The sequence below is a fragment of the Ranitomeya imitator genome, chromosome 2, assembly GCF_032444005.1.
Source record: "Ranitomeya imitator isolate aRanImi1 chromosome 2, aRanImi1.pri, whole genome shotgun sequence".
In the NCBI taxonomy this organism is placed as follows: Eukaryota; Metazoa; Chordata; class Amphibia; order Anura; family Dendrobatidae; genus Ranitomeya; species Ranitomeya imitator.
The window spans coordinates 732,074,028-732,091,858 of NC_091283.1; the positions used below are offsets into that span (position 1 = coordinate 732,074,028).

At 46.5% G+C, this 17,831-nt stretch overlaps 1 protein-coding gene across 1 annotated transcript in view; it reads left to right on the forward strand.

The window, feature by feature from the left end:
• The first annotated feature begins 385 nt into the window (after nt 1-385).
• Nucleotides 386-17,831, forward strand: part of SGPL1 (sphingosine-1-phosphate lyase 1) — a 62,636-nt gene continuing 45,190 nt past the window's right edge. The window contains exons 1-3 of the mRNA XM_069753207.1: nt 386-567; nt 12,506-12,671; nt 15,466-15,533. Coding sequence (XP_069609308.1) covers nt 556-567; nt 12,506-12,671; nt 15,466-15,533 — 246 coding nt within the window. The 5' untranslated portion in view covers nt 386-555. The remainder of the gene's footprint in view (nt 568-12,505; nt 12,672-15,465; nt 15,534-17,831) is intronic.

Consider the following 17,831-nt stretch of genomic DNA (forward strand, 5'->3'; position numbering starts at 1 on the left):
AAGGCTTTAAGTGACGTAATTATGGTAATGTAATGGTGGTGCTTATAGTACACACTGTAATAATCAATCAGGATGTTTAACAATGTGTTTTCCAGCCTATCACAGCTATAGACACTATCAGACCGCAGCCCTCCTCACACTATAGATTACTAGGAGACATCAGTTACTTGGGAAATGCTCGATAATCCGGCACAGACAGCTGAGGGGGCAGAATCCTGGGCTGCCTTGTACCGCCGGCCCTCCAGCACTAGATGTCGCTACACCCTGCAGCCGTTAGTAACCCCGTACACCGGTTTACGCCGTTGCTATGTGTGGTGGCGTCGTAGCTAAGCGTGAGACAGGGGCAGGAGGAGGCTGCACCACACGCCATTTCCGGCCGGCCGTGAAGGAGGAGTGGGAAGGGAGGAGTGGGGAGGGAGGCAGGAGGAGCTGTACAGCCGGGTGGCAATGAGCAGCAGAGCTTTAAATCAGGGGAGGAGAGCGGGCCGCTGCCGGAGATAGGAAGAGTTATCAGCTGCTCCCTGTCGCGTCCTGTGTCCCGACTGACTGCCCGACATGGACTTACAGGTGAGAACTCAACACTTCCAGCAAGTGGTTGCGCCGGAAAGCAATGTGTGGGGACTCTGCTGCTGTCGTAAATTGCTATAAGGCATGCTGGGAGTGGTAGTTCCACTTTGGTGGGTGCCTTAAAGGGATGACACATTTATTACGTATTAGTTTAGTGACAGATACCTGGCTGGCTTGCTGGGAGATGTAGTGCACCGGCAGCTGAGTGTACATTAAAGTATCCTGGTCCCTATTGTGGGGGCAGGGACGTTGTCTGGGACCTTGCTCCTCTCTCTGGTGGTCTAATTAAATAATAAGAAAATTTTCTGTGGACGGACACTGGAGATTTTCTGGTTTCCTTCATTATATTGGGAAAGTTGTAATCAGACGTCTAGCAGGGCCGCGTGGGGGCAGACTTTCCGCCATAGAGCGGGGTATTACACGGCGTGGTTGGGGTGGGGGGCTCTACACGGCGTGGCTGGGGTGGGGGGCTCTGCATGGCGTGGCTGGGGTGGGGGGCTCTGCATGGCGTGGCTGGGGTGGGGGGCTCTGCATGGCGTGGCTGGGTGGGGGGGCTCTGCATGGCGTGGCTGGGGTGGGGGGCTCTGCATGGCGGAGCTGGGGGGCTCTGCGGGGCTGGGGTGGGGGGCTCCGCGGGGGTGGGGGGCTCCGCACAGCAGCAGTGCTTTGTCAGGATGGTCCTTGTCCCCTGTACACACAGTGACCCAGCAGGTTTTTCTGCCGCATGTCTGATGGGCGGCTGTGAGGGCAGATGTTTTGGCATCATTGGCTTCTTCTCGTCCTGCAGTGGTGACCTGTCAGTGCAGAACGCTGTGTATGTTGGCACATGAGCCCGGCCACACCGATGCTTCCTGATAATGGCGTCTGTACCCCACAATCATTCCTACCAGTCTATAATCGGCACATTTAGTCCCTGGGCCTCACACAAGGGGTCTTCCTATATTGCACATAAGAGCTGATCTCTGATTGGCCGCTCCGCTCCCTGCACAGATGGGTATTAGGAATGACGCGATCTCCTTCAGTGTCTCCAGCCTTGTGTGGGAGAACGCACCATCATCTTGGGGCTCTGTTACTGACGGCAAGGAGACAAAGAAATATGTTCCAGAAAAGTGGCACTCACCATCCATAACAAAGGATGGAGGGTGAGTGCCACGTTAGTGGAGCATGTGGATTATTTGTGCATTTTTAAGCAGAGCCCCACCAGATCCACTAACCAGAGGGTGAGTTCTGCTATTTAAAAGCACTTCAAGCAGCACACCAGCATTTTTCTTTTTAAATTTCATGGCTGGAGTGGTGTCACTAACGTAGGGGTGTGAAAGATGCTCAGCTGTCTGCCAAGATCTATTTTACCCTATTTATCTGCCCCGGGCCCACGTTTTGGTCAATGTTTATCCATAACCATATTGCGAGTCCCACCACTGGGGCCCACACAGAACAGGGAATAGTTATGCCCATTACCATTACAATGGTGTGACATGTCAGACTCCATTGATTTTCTATGGAACTGTTGTAAAAAGCCAAGTGCTGCGCTCTGCAGCCACATAGAGAATGATTGGAGCACAGGTAGAGCGTGTGCACAGCTACTCTATTCTGATGGCAGCCCCATAGGGATAAATGGAGCACAGGTAGAGCGTGCGCACCGCCACTCTATTCTAATGGCAGCCCCATAGGGATAAATGGAGCACAGGTAGAGCGTGCGCACCGCCACTCTATTCTAATGGCAGCACCATAGGGATAAATGGAGCACAGGTAGAGTGTGCGCACCGCCACTCTATTCTAATGGCAGCCCCATAGGGATAAATGGAGCACAGGTCGAGCGTGTGCACCGCCACTCTATTCTAATGGCAGCCCCATAGGGATAAATGGAGCACAGGTAGAGCGTGCGCACCGCCACTCTATTCTAATGGCAGCACCATAGGGATAAATGGAGCACAGGTAGAGTGTGCGCACCGCCACTCTATTCTAATGGCAGCCCCATAGGGATAAATGGAGCACAGGTCGAGCGTGTGCACCGCCACTCTATTCTAATGGCAGCCCCATAGAGATAAATGGAGCACAGGTAGATCGTGCGCACCGCCACTCTATTCTAATGGCAGCCCCATAGAGATAAATGGAGCACAGGTAGAGCGTGCACACCGCCACTCTATTCTAATGGCAGCCCCATAGAGATAAATGGAGCACAGGTAGAGCGTGCACACCGCCACTCTATTCTAATGGCAGCCCCATAGAGATAAATGGAGCACAGGTAGAGCGTGCGCACCACCACTCTATTCTAATGGCAGCCCCATAGGGATAAATGGAGCACAGGTCGAGCGTGCGCACCGCCACTCTATTCTAATGGCAGCCCCATAGGGATAAATGGAGCACAGGTAGAGCGTGCGCACCGCCACTCTATTCTAATGGCAGCCCCATAGGGATAAATGGAGCACAGGTAGAGCATGCACGCCGCCACTCTATTCTAATGGCAGCCCCATAGAGATAAATGGAGCACAGGTAGAGCGTGCACACTGCCATGGCAGCCCCATAGAGATAAATGGAGCACAGGTAGATCGTGCGCACCGCCACTCTATTCTAATGGCAGCACCATAGAGATAAATGGAGCACAGGTAGAGCGTGCACACTGCCATGGCAGCCCCATAGAGATAAATGGAGCACAGGTAGAGCATGCACACTGCCATGGCAGCCCCATAGAGATAAATGGAGCACAGGTAGATCGTGCGCACCGCCACTCTATTCTAATGGCAGCCCCATAGAGATAAATGGAGCACAGGTAGAGCGTGCACACTGCCATGGCAGCCCCATAGAGATAAATGGAGCACAGGTAGAGCATGCACACTGCCATGGCAGCCCCATAGAGATAAATGGAGCACAGGTAGATCGTGCGCACCGCCACTCTATTCTAATGGCAGCCCCATAGAGATAAATGGAGCACAGGTAGAGCGTGCACACTGCCATGGCAGCCCCATAGAGATAAATGGAGCACAGGTAGAGCATGCACACTGCCATGGCAGCCCCATAGAGATAAATGGAGCACAGGTAGATCGTGCGCACCGCCACTCTATTCTAATGGCAGCACCATAGAGATAAATGGAGCACAGGTAGAGCGTGTGCACCGCCACTCTATTCTAATGGCAGCCCCATAGAGATAAATGGAGCACAGGTAGATCGTGCGCACCGCCACTCTATTCTAATGGCAGCCCCATAGGGATAAATGGAGCACAGGTAGATCGTGCGCACCGCCACTCTATTCTAATGGCAGCACCATAGAGATAAATGGAGCACAGGTAGAGCGTGTGCACCGCCACTCTATTCTAATGGCAGCCCCATAGAGATAAATGGAGCACAGGTAGATCGTGCGCACCGCCACTCTATTCTAATGGCAGCCCCATAGGGATAAATGGAGCACAGGTAGAGCGTGTGCACCGCCACTCTATTCTAACAGGGATAAAAGCGCCCTGGTTTGTTCGTTGGTGCTGATCCACACATTATCCCACACTGCAAATGGCTGGTAACTTGTATTCTTCACCGGAGAACTCCTTTAATAAACGTGGTCTTGGGTGCGGGGGTTATTCATTAGTATAATATATTACTATTCACTATTATTAATTTTTCTTTTTGTATTTTATGATTATCGGGGAGGGATTGTCTATAGCACTGATGTACATGTCAGCATGTGGTCCGGGGTCTTCAGCACATTGCCTCTGGTACATGGTATGAGCGCTCCTTGTGTGGATTCCTGGGGGTAGACGGCGTCCTTGTCTTCTCCCCTGTGTACAGGGATCAGCTAAGACCTGTAGTGTAAAGGTGCTGATAAGATCCGGCTATCTCCTCCACATCTGGACTTTAGACCTTGGTGGAAGATCACGACCTTTGTGCTGCTGATCAGCTTCGCTAATGGCGGAGTCATACCTGTCAGTCCGGGGTGTTCTATATGAAACCACCAATTTCTCTGAATAAACCTGATATTCTGAGTTTCTTCAGGCTGTCGGATCTTCCCACTGGGCGGTGTATCATCTCCAGAACATGTCTGTCTCCAGTGTGTAGCTTCCTCCTGACAGTGACATGACAGTCCCCACCTCTTCCCTCTTCTGACGGCGGCCACATTCACACACAAAACCTTTGCAGTCATCATGTCATAACTCAGAAAATAATCAGTCCGGCAAAAAGTCCCATTTGCTGATTTGGCCTCAAGCAAAGAAGGTTTTTATTTCTTTTGGTGTAAATATTTTATTATAGTTGGGACTTTCATTGAAGGGGGAATCCAGGATTTGGACGAGTTAGGCTGCATTCACTCATCCACATGACACCTTTGTATGTCATCGTTTTTTTTCTCATGGACCCATGGTTTGCCCTATTCTCATCAGTTTTGCTGGTCAGACGTGGCCATTAAGTCTATGGGGATCTGTAAGACGTGGATGAAACTAGGAAGACAGACTTTGTGTTTCCGATTTCCTTTTGAGTTTCATCTGTTTTTCATTGCTCCATTACGAAGAGTCAGTAGAAAACGTTTGACTGATTTGTAAAACTGCTTCGTTTTTGCACACTGCAGCATGTCACTTCTTTTCAGCGTATTTTCAGTGCGATTTCACTCGGGTGAGTGCAAAAATGCAGCAAAAAATGCAGGTATCCGTTTTAGCAACACAAAGGAATAAAAACACAACAAAAACTCAGCAAAATTGCTTTTTGTAAGCAACGTGTGAACATAGCCTATCAGATCCTTCACCAACTGTGTGAGTTACCATCCAGTGCGTTTTTTTGTTACTGAAGCCATATGCTATTCATCTAGTGCAAGATACTGACTTAGGCTACTTTCACACTAGCGTTTTTTGCAATATGTCGCAATGCATCGTTTATGGGAAAAAATGCATCCTGCTGCAAAGTTGATTGCAGGATGCGTTTTTGCCCCATAGATTAACATTAGCGACACATTGCGATGCATTGACACACGTCGCAACCATCGTGCGACGGTTGCGCCGTGTTGTCGGACCGCCGGGAGCAAAAAACGTTACATGTACGTTTTTTGCTGCCGTTGGACCGCTTTTTCCGACCGCGCAAGCGCTGCCGGAACTCCGCCCCCACCTCCCCGCCCTTACAATGGGGCAGCGGATGCGCAGGAAAAATGCATCCGCTGCCTCCGTTGTGCGGCGCATTCACTGCTAGCGTCGGAACCTCGGCCCGACGCTAGTGTGAAAGTAGCCTAATGGTGTCCGAACCAGTTCCCTCAGAATATAGCGTCTCTTAAAGCCTAACCTTTAGCCTGTCCTCAATAAGCAGGGATGACCCAAGTGGGATTACCCATGCCGCAGTACCCAAGTGTAATACTATATGGAACCCCAGAAAGAAAACAAAAAACTATCATTCCCATAACCACGTCCTATGGGACAGCCGGATAAAGCGGAGGGCAGCCCTTCGCTACTTCCTGCAGTCTCCTAAACATTGAATGAAGCGGATGTGGAGCAAGTTGTTCGAGCGAGCACTGCCAATCAGGATCCGAGGAAAGGTCTACATATGCTAATGAGACATAACTATCTCAAAGAGGACGACAAATGGAGGTTTTTTTTTTTTTTTTTTTTTTTTAAATGTACAAACATCTTTATTGACACAATAATGAACATACAAAAAGACAGATAAAACCATGTTCTATAAAGGACACCACAAAAAGTGGTGGCGTTTAGTACAAAGTATAGCTCAATTCACAGTAACAAACTTGGTAATGGTAAGATGAGGACTTGCTGGTTGAGCTCAGAGAGGCACATTACAATGCTCCCTGCTGTAAGCATTAAGCGCCATCAGCCATTTTACTACTCCTATGTCTATATTAATGCCCCAGGTTGCATGGTTTGGGTTCTCTCCCTTGAGGAAGCAGAGTCAACGGACAGCGAAATGCGCGTCGGGGTTTGGGTGCTGGCGTTTTGGTACCGGGTAAGATGATTTTTTTTTTTACTGTGCATCATACAAATGAATTTGGGCAACCTTTAATGATTGTAATGTCAGATTGGTTTTGGACCTTGGGCTCTTGCCCACAGCTCTTGAATTGAGCTATACTTTGTACTAAACACCACCACTTTTTGTGGTGTCCTTTATAGCACATGGTTTTATCTGTCTTTTTGTATGTTCACTATTGTCAAAGATTTTTGAACGTATTTAAAAAAAAAAAAAAAAAAAAACTCCATTTGTCCTCCTTCTGCGATATGTTTTTTGGAGTAATATGTAATCAATTTTCGCGCATCTAAATATGAGTCTGGGTTTTGTTGTGTTGAGACGTAACTGTGCGCCGAAGCCCCTTCTTCCCATGTGAAGTGAGTTCTCTTCTCAGGCACTGTCCCAGTAACAGGTACCCTGACACTATGGTTGTTAAAGGGAATCTGTCACCCCCTGGGAAGCTTTTAATCTACTATGGGCATACTGGTAATAGAATGGATAAACCAGTTTTACCTGTATGTTAAGACATAGAAATGAAGTTATAATCTTTTATGTTAATGATTGTGTCCAGGCTCCAGGGCGTGCGGTGCCTGGAGGATATCCCTGCCTCCTCACTTCATAACATGTGCATGTTACACTACTCTGTGACGTGCACATGCACCATGCACTCGCGCAATCATGGGTACCTTATCCGTCCTAATGGCAGACACTGCCATTACGACAGAAGATGTACCCATAACCGTGGGATTATGGACCCGCAACTGCACGTCACAGGGTAGTGTAACATGCATGGGGGGCGGTGATATTGTAATGAAGAGAAGCTGGGACACTTGGTCATTGTGTGTAGCTTCCCATTGGAGGTATATATTGAGGAATACTCTTGATATGTACGTCTGGCAAAAGGCTCAGATGTCATGTGAACAGAGCCATATTTATGGCCAGAACCTATAATGTCCAGGTGGTAGTATTAATATGCATTCAACTGAAGGGGGTTTTCCAGGACTTAGAATCACAGAATATTATTATTCTTATATTATTATTATAATTAGAGTTGGAAGCGACCTCCTCGGTCATCTGGTCCAAACCCCATGCTCCGTGCAGGACTCGCTAAACCATCTCAGACAGATGTCTGTCCAGCCTCTGTTTGGAAGACTTCCATTGAAGGAGAACTCACCACCTATCGTGGCAGCCTTGTTTCACTCATTGATCACCCTCACTGCCAAAAAGTTTTTTTCTAATATCTAATCTGTATCTTCTCCCTTTGTTTCATTCCATTGCTTCTCGTGTTTCCATGTGCAAATGAGAATGATGATCCCTCTACACTGTGACAGCCCTTCAGATATTTGTAGACGGCTATTGAATCTTAGCCTTGTTTGCAAGCTAAACATTCCCAGATGCTTTAATTGACGTACGGTACTTTGCTGTCCATCTAATATATTTATGGACTGTCGGTGGGACAGATTATCAATAGGAGATTAGTGAGGGTCCGACACCCCACCGATCAGCTCATATCTACTACGCTGTGGCCAGGTGTGAGCGGCGGATGGAGCAGAACACGCTCCGCACATTTAGTGCTGCACGGAATCTCCCATTCAACTTTAATTTACTAAGTGCCGATATCTCGGTTGTACTGGCATTTTGGTCTTGTTGCACAAGATAAGATGAAAGTACAAGTCTTGCATATATCGTATAGCGTTGGCTGGCAGGCATCGTCTCGTGGCTTGGTGCCAGTCTACTAGTAGATATACAAGTGTTATCGGGTGCTTGTGTGGTGAGACTACGCTCGTGTATGTAAGGAAGTTGTATTCGCCACAGACGATGTCTTGTTCTCGTTTGAGGCTTTTTCTTTTTGCTTAGTCTAAGAAATGAAGTTCAGATGTTCTTTAGGCTAAAGGTACGGTGGATAAATCTGTGTCTTATTGTATGGGAATGCAAGGAGTCTGAGTCAGTCAGCAGGACTGGTCCAGGACAATGTATGAGCACAGTCTTCATTTGTCAGCGTAATCTATCCTTTTTTTTCAGGATTGTCTAGTGTGTTTGTGGGTCACCAGGGTGAATCCAGATGACGGGGAAGAAGGATTGGGCGCAGTGGATTTCCACATGCTCGCGGTCTTGCGCCCGTCGGAGATAAGCCACTGCCCTCATACTGCCCTCATCTCAGCAAAGCTGTGTTCACATGCTGCGTTTTTGCAGCCGATTTAATGCAAATATATTTTTGCTTTTACAGTACCAGTAAAAGCTGAGCTTTTCAGAAATCGCATGCACTTTTTTTTTTTTTTTTGCAGCCATAGAAAGCAATAAAGTGAAAAACATTGCAAAAATATCAACTGTTTTTTAGTTCCATTTTTGTTGACTAATAAACGGAGTTAAACCTGTACGCTTTGTCTAGAGTACCTGCTAAGGCTACGTTCACATTGGCGTTCCGCCAATGTGCGTCGCTGTTGCGCCGGCGACGCAGCGGCGACGCGCCCCTATGTTTAACATAGGGGACGCGTGCGTTTTTAGGGTGGCGTTTTTCGACACTTGCGTCGTTTCCGACGTCCGATTTTGGTCAAAAAACGACGCACGCGTCGCAAAACGCGCGTTTTTTCGTGCGTCGCGCGTTGCGTCGCCGACGCAGGGCGGCGCAACGCTAGTGTGAACGTAGCCTTAGTTCCCAAAATGTGCTGCAAAAAATGCTGCAAAAATACTGACAAATGAAAGCTAGCAGGCTATGACTCCAGAAGAAAAGGCAGCAAAAGTGCTGTATGTGAACATAGCCTAAGTATAGGGGAATAGGGAGGTATAGCACACATGGTGCTGGCAGCAATGCACGGTCTTCGGACAGCTTCGTCTGCTGTTCATTTAGTGTTGGGTATAGATGTGGATACAATAAATACTAGCTGTATGTCTGAAGGAACGATCTATCTCTAAATGTGACACACAACTGATCATAATCAATGCAAGTGTTTTATTGAATCACATATCTGGATCCAAGAAGTATCGTTTCTCCTTGCGGAGAGTGACATGTTAAGCATGCCGAGATGAGGAGACTTAAAGCCGCAATGCTCCTGTGGGAAATATGCAAATTGTCTCTTCAGAGAGGAAGAGGACTAGAACTCTAGTGCCACCTACTGGAAGTAGCAATCCTAACAGTCAATGTCAACTCTTTAACGAGGCTTGTCACATGACTTAGGATAAAAGCCAAACCAGAATCTCAATTTGCAGACACTGTTTCGGGGTACTGCCCCTCGTCAGTGCAAAGTGTGAGATCTGATTTGGCTGAGTGAGAGGCATCTGACTGGGATCCAAGAAGTATCGTTTGTCCTTGCGGAGAGTGACATTTTAAGCATGAATCATGCATGAATCACATAGAAATACAATGATAAATGATTAAGGGAACAGAGTTCCACTAAAAAATACTAAGTATTATATATACTAGATTCCTTGATAGGAATATATACTAGATTCCCCAATGTGGAGCTTACTATTTGCCACATGGCTTTTTTTTGCCTTCCTCTGGATCAACATGTTAGGGCATGTTAGGTTAGGCCTCTTTCACACTTCCGTCGGTACGGGTCCGTCGCGATGCGTCAGGCCGACAGACGTTGTGATTTTTTTTTTTTTTGCACAACGTGTGCAGCAGATGCAGTTTTTCGACGCATCCGCTGCCCATTCTGCAGTCCGGGGAGAAGGGGGCTGAGTTTCAGCCACGCATGCACGGTCGAAAATGGTGGACGTGACGTACAAAAAAATGTGACATTGAACATTTTTTGTGACGACGGTCCACCAAAACACGACGGATCTGTCCCATGACGGACGTGACATGTGGCAATCCGTCGCAATCCGTCACTAATACAAGTTTATGGGCAAAAAACGGATCCTGCAAGGATTTGCAGGATCCGTTTTTTGCCCTAAACGACGGATTGCAAACGACTGAAGTGTGAAAGTAGCCATAGGCTACTTTCACACTAGCGTCGGATTCGGCCCGTCGCAATGCGTCGGGCCGAGATTCCGACGCTAGCATTTGATGCGCTGCACAACGGAGGCATTTCTCCGGCGCATCCGCTGCCCCATTGTGAGGTGCGGGGAGGTGGGGGCGGAGTTCCGGCTGCGCATGCGCGGTCCGAAAAAGCGGTCTGTCAGCAGCAAAAAAACGTTACATTTAACGTTTTTTGCTCCCGGCGGTCCGCCAAAACACGGCGCAGCCGTCACACGACGGTTTGCGACGTGTGTCAATACGTCGCAATGCGTCGGTAATGTTACTCTATGGGGCAAAAACGCATCCTGCAAACAACTTTGCAGGATGCGTTTTTTCCCCTAAACGACGCATTGCGACGTATTGAAAACAACGCTAGTGTGAAAGTAGCCTTAGGATATAGGTTGACCTAGATGGGCTTAAAGTACCGTATTTTCTGGCGTATAAGACGACTGGGCGTATAAGACGACCCCCAGCTTTTCCAGTTAAAATATAAAATCTTCTCAAAAGTCGGGGGTTGTCTTATATGCCGGGTGTTGTCTTATAGGGTGGGTGCGGAGCAATTTGCGGTCGACGTATATAGTGGGGGGAGTGGTCCCGATGACGAGGTGAGGGAGCGCCTCACCAGGAAGGTGTAAGTGAAGCAAACTGTCAGCGTGTGGGATGCCAGGGTTATGCAAAAAAGAGAGAGCGGTGCTGTGCCTAGAAATACACTCCTCTTTCACTCATCTGGCTCGCCCTTGTATCCTATTATCTCCTTCTCTGCCTCTGCTTCACTTACACCTTCCCGGTGAGGCCCCCTCACCACGAAAAACGCATCGCAGTAAAAAAGCAGCCTGTTCATTAATTTTGCGTATTTTTCGCATTTTTCCCGCTATTTAATGCATTGGGAAAGCTCCGGGAAAAATAACGCGTGCGGATTTCTGGCAGAAATGTCCGGGTTTTTGTCAGGAAATTTCTGTAAGAAATCCTGAACGTGTGCACATACCCTAAAAAAGAAATCCAGAAAATCACAGTGTGATTTTTACATAATTAGCATTTCATTGCATGAAATAAGTATGTGATACAATAGAAAAGCAGAACTTAATATTTCGTACAAAAATCTTGATTCGCAGTTAGAGATCAGACGTTTCCTGTAGTTTTTGACCCAGTTTGCACACACTGCAGCAGGGATTTTGGCCCACTTCTCCATACAGATCTTCTCAGATCTTTGAGGTTTCAGGGCTGTCAATGGGCTACATTGAGTTTCAGCTTCCTCCCAAAGATTTTGTTGGTTTCAGGTCTGGAGATTGGCTAGGCCACTCCAAGACCTTGAAATGCTTCTTATGGAGCAACTCCATTAAATGCCCTGGCTGTGGGTTTTGGGTCATTGTCACAACCCATCTTCAATGCTCTTACTGAGAGAAGGAGGTTGTTGCCCAAAATATCGCGGTACAGGACCCCATCCTTCTTCCCTTCAATGTGGTGCAGTCATCCTGTCCTCTTTGAAGAAAAGCACCCTCAAAGTATGATGTTTCCCCCACCATGCTTCACAGTTGGGACGTTGTTCTTGGGGGTTGTACTCATCATTTTTTTTTTTTTTTTCCTCCAAACACGAGTGCAGTTAATACCAAAAAGTTCTATTTTGGTCTCCTCTGACCACATGACCTTCTCCCATACCTTTTCTGGATCATCCAGATGGTCATTGGCGAACTTTACATAGGCCAGAACACGTGCTGACGTGAGCAGGGGGACCTATACTTTATTGCACAGTACAGCACATAGTTATGCCAGGTAGTATATACTTCCTGCGCAACAATCTGTACCAGACGTCTTGTCCCCCTTTGTCCACTGTATCTCTAATAAAGGCAGTCTGGATAACTGCTATGTGCGCATAGTCGACAAAGTTGACCAAGACTCGGAGGGTGGAAGCGTGTGATACACATTGCCGCACAGAGAGTATATACCGTACTACTTACCGTACCTATACTTCACTGGGAAAGGGAATACAGAGGATGTTTTATCTGTGTAGTCACTTTTTAGCTGTTTCATGCTTTTTTTTTTTTTTCTTTTCCCCAGAAAACCTTAATGGATTATAAAGAAATTGCTCTCCAATATGTGCTGGACATCCGGAGCTTTGTAAATGATTCCTTCAAAGATCTCGAACCATGTCATCTTATAATGCTGACATTTGCCTCCACAATGGTGACCGTATGGGTGTATAACTTTATATTTCAGCGTGAGAGTAAGTATTTATAGTCATTTAAAAAAAAAAAATCATGGCAAAAGTTGGAAAGATGAAAAACTTAATCAAACTTGCCTCATCCATAAGTCACATGTATGCCCTCGCAGTAAATAGTCTGTGTATAATATATGCAATAAAATCACAATTCTGTACAGGCCAAAGTTAATTTCCAGGTAAAATATATGAATACATTTATGTAAACATGCAACCAGGATATTTTTGTTTCTCCTCTGCTGGCTAATAAGTTTCTCTGGGTTACTGGGGTGTATTACAGCTCTGAGAGTAGAGCATGGCATGCAGAGGTCCAGGAAATGCAAAGTATTCTATAATGCTGGATTCTGGAGATTTTCTCTCCTAGAGGTGCAATTTTTTTTTGAAATGCAGTACAGCCCTTGGACTATGTTCAGACAAACCTACTCTTGGTAGTGTGCTGTGCGTGTCCGTCATGGGCTGCACCCAAACAGCACAATGACCAGTGTTGCTCAGCTCCCTCTTTTCTTCTACATACATGGTACACGGGTACTGCACGTAGCTCCACACAGACCCATGTACAGGTCCGATAATGGCATGTAGCATAGTGTTCCTCTGGGACTGGGTTTCATACATCTGTCAAAATGTATCTTGGCTGATTTCAAACCATAGTGTAAGTGGTGGGGGGTTCAGATGAAGTTTGAACTTGCTGGACTAAACAATTAATTTGTTTCTATCCTGATTGTTCACGTCACTGCTTGTTTGCAGTTGATGGACGTTTGTTTTTTTTTGTTTTTTTTTTTCATCTGTACTACCTGCGTAAAAGTGATTTGAACGTGAAGGTCCATTTACACTGAGCGATGCACAGGGTTATGCCAGCGCCAGTCGGCAGCATTCGTATACGCACTGAGCGACCTGTAATAGATTGTTCTCGGCAGCAGGATATAAATCCTTGTATAAACTAACAGCTTGTTTCACCCGACTAACAATCTTTTTGCTTGTTCATTGGGTGATCGACTGACTGCACAATTATAGAGTTAGGGTACCGTCACACAGTAGCATTTTGATCGCTACGACGGCACGATCCGTGACGCTCCAGCATCGCTCCAATATCGCTCCAGCGTCGTAGACTGCTGTCACACTTTGCAATGTACGACGCTGGAGCGATAATTTCATGACGTATGTGCGATGTAGAAGCCGTTGGTTACTATGCGCACATCGTATACAATATCGTGCACACCTTTGTTACACCATGCGATCATGCCGCCACAGCGGGACACTAGATGACGAAAGAAAGTTTCAAACGATCTGCTACGACGTACGATTCTCAGCGGGGTCCCTGATCGCAGGAGCGTCTCAGACACAGCGAGATCGCTGGAACATCACGGATATATCGCTGGAACATCACAAATCGTGCCGTCGTAGCGATCAAAATGCCACTGTGTGACGGTACCCTAACAAGTGCTCCTGTGATTGCTCATTCACAATGATAGTGCTGTCTGAATTCACCATTGCTCTACCATAGATCTGTGCAAGGGAGCCAATTGCTATAGGTGCCATTGAGGGGCACTCGGGGGGTGGGTGGGGGTTTATCACATACCGAAATTCATCAACGTGATTGAGTGAGCATGATTAAATATTGAGGAATAATTGCATTTGCGGCCCGCAGGCTGCAGTGGGCAGTAGTAGATGCGCAGCTCCTGCCTGCGTGACTTCTCTCCCGGAGACTATGGTTTATAACCTTTGTGTTAACAAAGAGATAATGGCCGCCCTTTCCCCGAGACCTCACAGCCAGCCACCTGTGATATTTGCATTATATAGCGATCATTATTCAGCCCATAAAGTACAGAGTGCTGCAGTCTATGAATAATAAATGGCCCAGCTCTACCGGTGCCAGAGAGCCTGGCTGTTCTGCTTAGGTAACCCTTACACAAAGCCATGGTTCGTATCATTCATCCGTGCAGAATCTACACTTCCTGATGGTTTTGTAGAATGTTCCCATGTAACCTCCCGCTTCTCATCAGTCACCATTATCACTTATTCTAGAATTACATTTTTGTTCTCTATGCCCTTTAAAGTTTTGCTGATTGTTTAAAGGGATTGTCTGGCCTTAATCTAGTCAGCGATCACTCTTACTGCAGACTGCTGAGTCCTCACATAGCACGCCCTGTGGAATCTCTGGTGCCGGTACCAGGAGCTGTAGGCTTATGACCACAAATATGTGATTTGCATACATGCGGTCACATACCGACTAGACCTGCTCCATGCAAGGGTATTGAGCGAGGCTGGACACGTCTAGTCGGAATGTGCTCAGAAGTATGTAAATCGCATACTTGGGGTAATATGACCGCCTGCTCCAGGCATTGGCATCTGGGAATCCTTGCAGTGCGAACGATATAAGGATTCACAAGTCACATGGAGTCGGCGCAGACTTGTAGCCTAAGGCCAGTCTACCCCTTTAGGCCTTTGACTTCAGGGGGATATCCTCATATCCAGTTTTGGACAGCCGACCTTTTTGTTTTCTAACAGATAGGCGATCATTATAGATTTCTGGCAGCGGCTCTCTTATAGAGAGCACAGAAGTGCTCGGCATGGTGGGAGCCCCAGTGTATGGCCGAGAGCCATCGGACGAGCCAAGGTTCATCGGCTGCTATGTAAGTGTATGGGGGCCATTAGGTTCACATTCCCACGTAGGGTAAGTGCAGCGTCTTCGATGCAGATCTTTCGGTCCGAATATCTGATGTTTTATGGGGGCCTGGAAATCCTGACAGGTTTTGCTGTTTGTAACCTGAACATAACTGTTCTCTGAATTCTTTTATTACAGGTCTAAAGTCCCGATGTAAGAAACAATTTTTCCGCATGGTCAGAAGGTTGCCGATTATCGGATCAAAGGTAAGTGACCTCCAGCCTCACTATTTCATGTTGTGTTTTGAAGTTGCTGCATAAGCTGTAATGCGAGGATGATTCTGTAAGGATCGGAAGCGGCATTGTTACTTCACACCATCAATCTTGCTCCATCCGACTCTTAAACTGGTGACTTCATCATCACGGGACTCTCCGTCCTTTCTTCCCCCAGCCTTCTCAGAGTTTACTTCAGGTCATGTTACTGACAGAGGCAGAACAGACTGCTGTGTCCTGCTGACGTCTCTGCTGCATATTAGGGGGATATTCTTGCACTTTTGCATCTTATTTCTATCCTAGTGTGACTTTTTATATTTCTTTACCCTTCCTCTTGGTGAAGATGCCATGCACTTTAGATAGTTGCTACTTCAGCTGGAATCCATTCATCCCGTCTCCTGCAAACTCAATGGGAGTGTAAAATGTGACAACATGGGCGACAGCTTATCTGCTGAAGGAACGACTGATTCGGCACATTGAAATTTAACATGTCCCGTGTCTCTTCCCTCCTACATCTGCTGTTAGAACACATTAGACAGTTGCCAAATCTCTAAGATCAGTGGTTGGACAGACCTTTCCTCTATATTGGGGCCCTGTCAGACTTGTAGATTACTAAACCGCAGTAACTAGTAAGGGTGTATGTTGTTTGTCTATGAAAATAGCGCAATAGGGTTTTATCCGAGATTAAGCCGTCAATGTCTTATGTGGTATTTCCTGATGAGCGAGTTCTTTGAAACTCAGAAACGCGTTGAATAAAGACCACTTTTTAACAATACCTTTGGACTACATGATTCAGCAGCGCAGAATTTGACCATGTTCTCCTACTTTATGTTGTTTTTCTGTAAGGATTCAAATACTCCCAGCCATATGGAAGCAAGAATCCCATATGTGCCGCTTATGTGTGGGACCTCCTATTCCTGACCATGGACTAAATAACCTACAGCGAAAGATCCAAAAAGCTGTAGAATGTCTGTTTCTGTCTAAAGCAGGAGGAATGCACTCCTATATAAGCCTTGTACACCAAAATAATTGACAATCGTTTCCTGGGAGACACTTTGCCACGGTCATAGCTTAATACATACTGTAGGGGTCCACGCTCTCAGGTAGGCATTGGGTATTGTTCACCCAGGCAATGCGGTTTGGTCCAAACCTTTCCAGTTTTGGTTTCATAAAACTCCAAAGGATTCAAAACCAAAGCAGCATCTTCTGGGCACAAGGGTATCACAGTAAATAAACAGTTAATTCAGTAGCACATGTCCGTGCGGGCTCATCCGAACAGATTGCAGTCCTTGCTACAGCAGCAAACTTTACACACAAGAGGTACAGTACTACCGGTCTTGGTATTTCCTTCAGGGCATAGTTAGACAGCTGTATAATATGAGTGACTATCCTATCGCAATGCTCGGACTGGCAGGTGGCTCTCCTGATCCAATCGTGCCAGCTTGTATTTATTTCTAATTAGCTGTTGCGTTTGGGTCAGGATAGCCGCCGGCCAGTCCAAGTATTTTTTGTCCCTGTTATACGGTTGTCTGACTGCGCCCTCAGCCGTAGCTCCAGCGCCAAACAGAAGTGTTCAACTCTGTGCAAAGTTCACACTGAACAGGCTGCAACTTTCACACTATACTCTGCAATTCTAACACAGACTGCTCAGCTTTCCTAGCTGAACCCTGTGCAGTCTCCATTCAGAGCGAGATGCTGGCTTGTTTCTCTCTCCCAGCTACAGCTCACATTTTGGCTGGTTACTCACCAGCTTCAACACACCCTGCCAAGGTGCATCTAAGACCTGTAGTGATATGGTTTAACCCAGTCCTACTTCTATTGTTACAATACACACTCACTCACATATATAAATATACATATATACAAATGTCATTAAAAGAGCATTTTTCATTTTGTGCATAATTCTTTGTGTGTGCCGTTTTTGAAGACTTTGGCACACAAAAACGCCACATAACAAGAAAAAAGTGAAAAATAATGCAAATAGGTAATTGGGTCCGTTGCTTCTAAGCTGAACTGTAAACTTTGAACCCACTCGCTCATATAAACCTGCATATTGCCCCTTCGGATGATCAGTGTCCTAATAGACCGATAAGATAAGTGTAGCAAAGTATCCTTTATCTCCACCCTAACAGAGTACAAACGCTGTAATCCACTGCTATTTTTTATACCTCTGCAGTCAAATATGGTTTTGCTTCTGATGCATATTAAACGAAATGTAGAACTAGTTTACAAATGGTATTTATTAAAAATCCACTGTACTGTCTACTATGCTCACAATGTGTCTCCATGGTA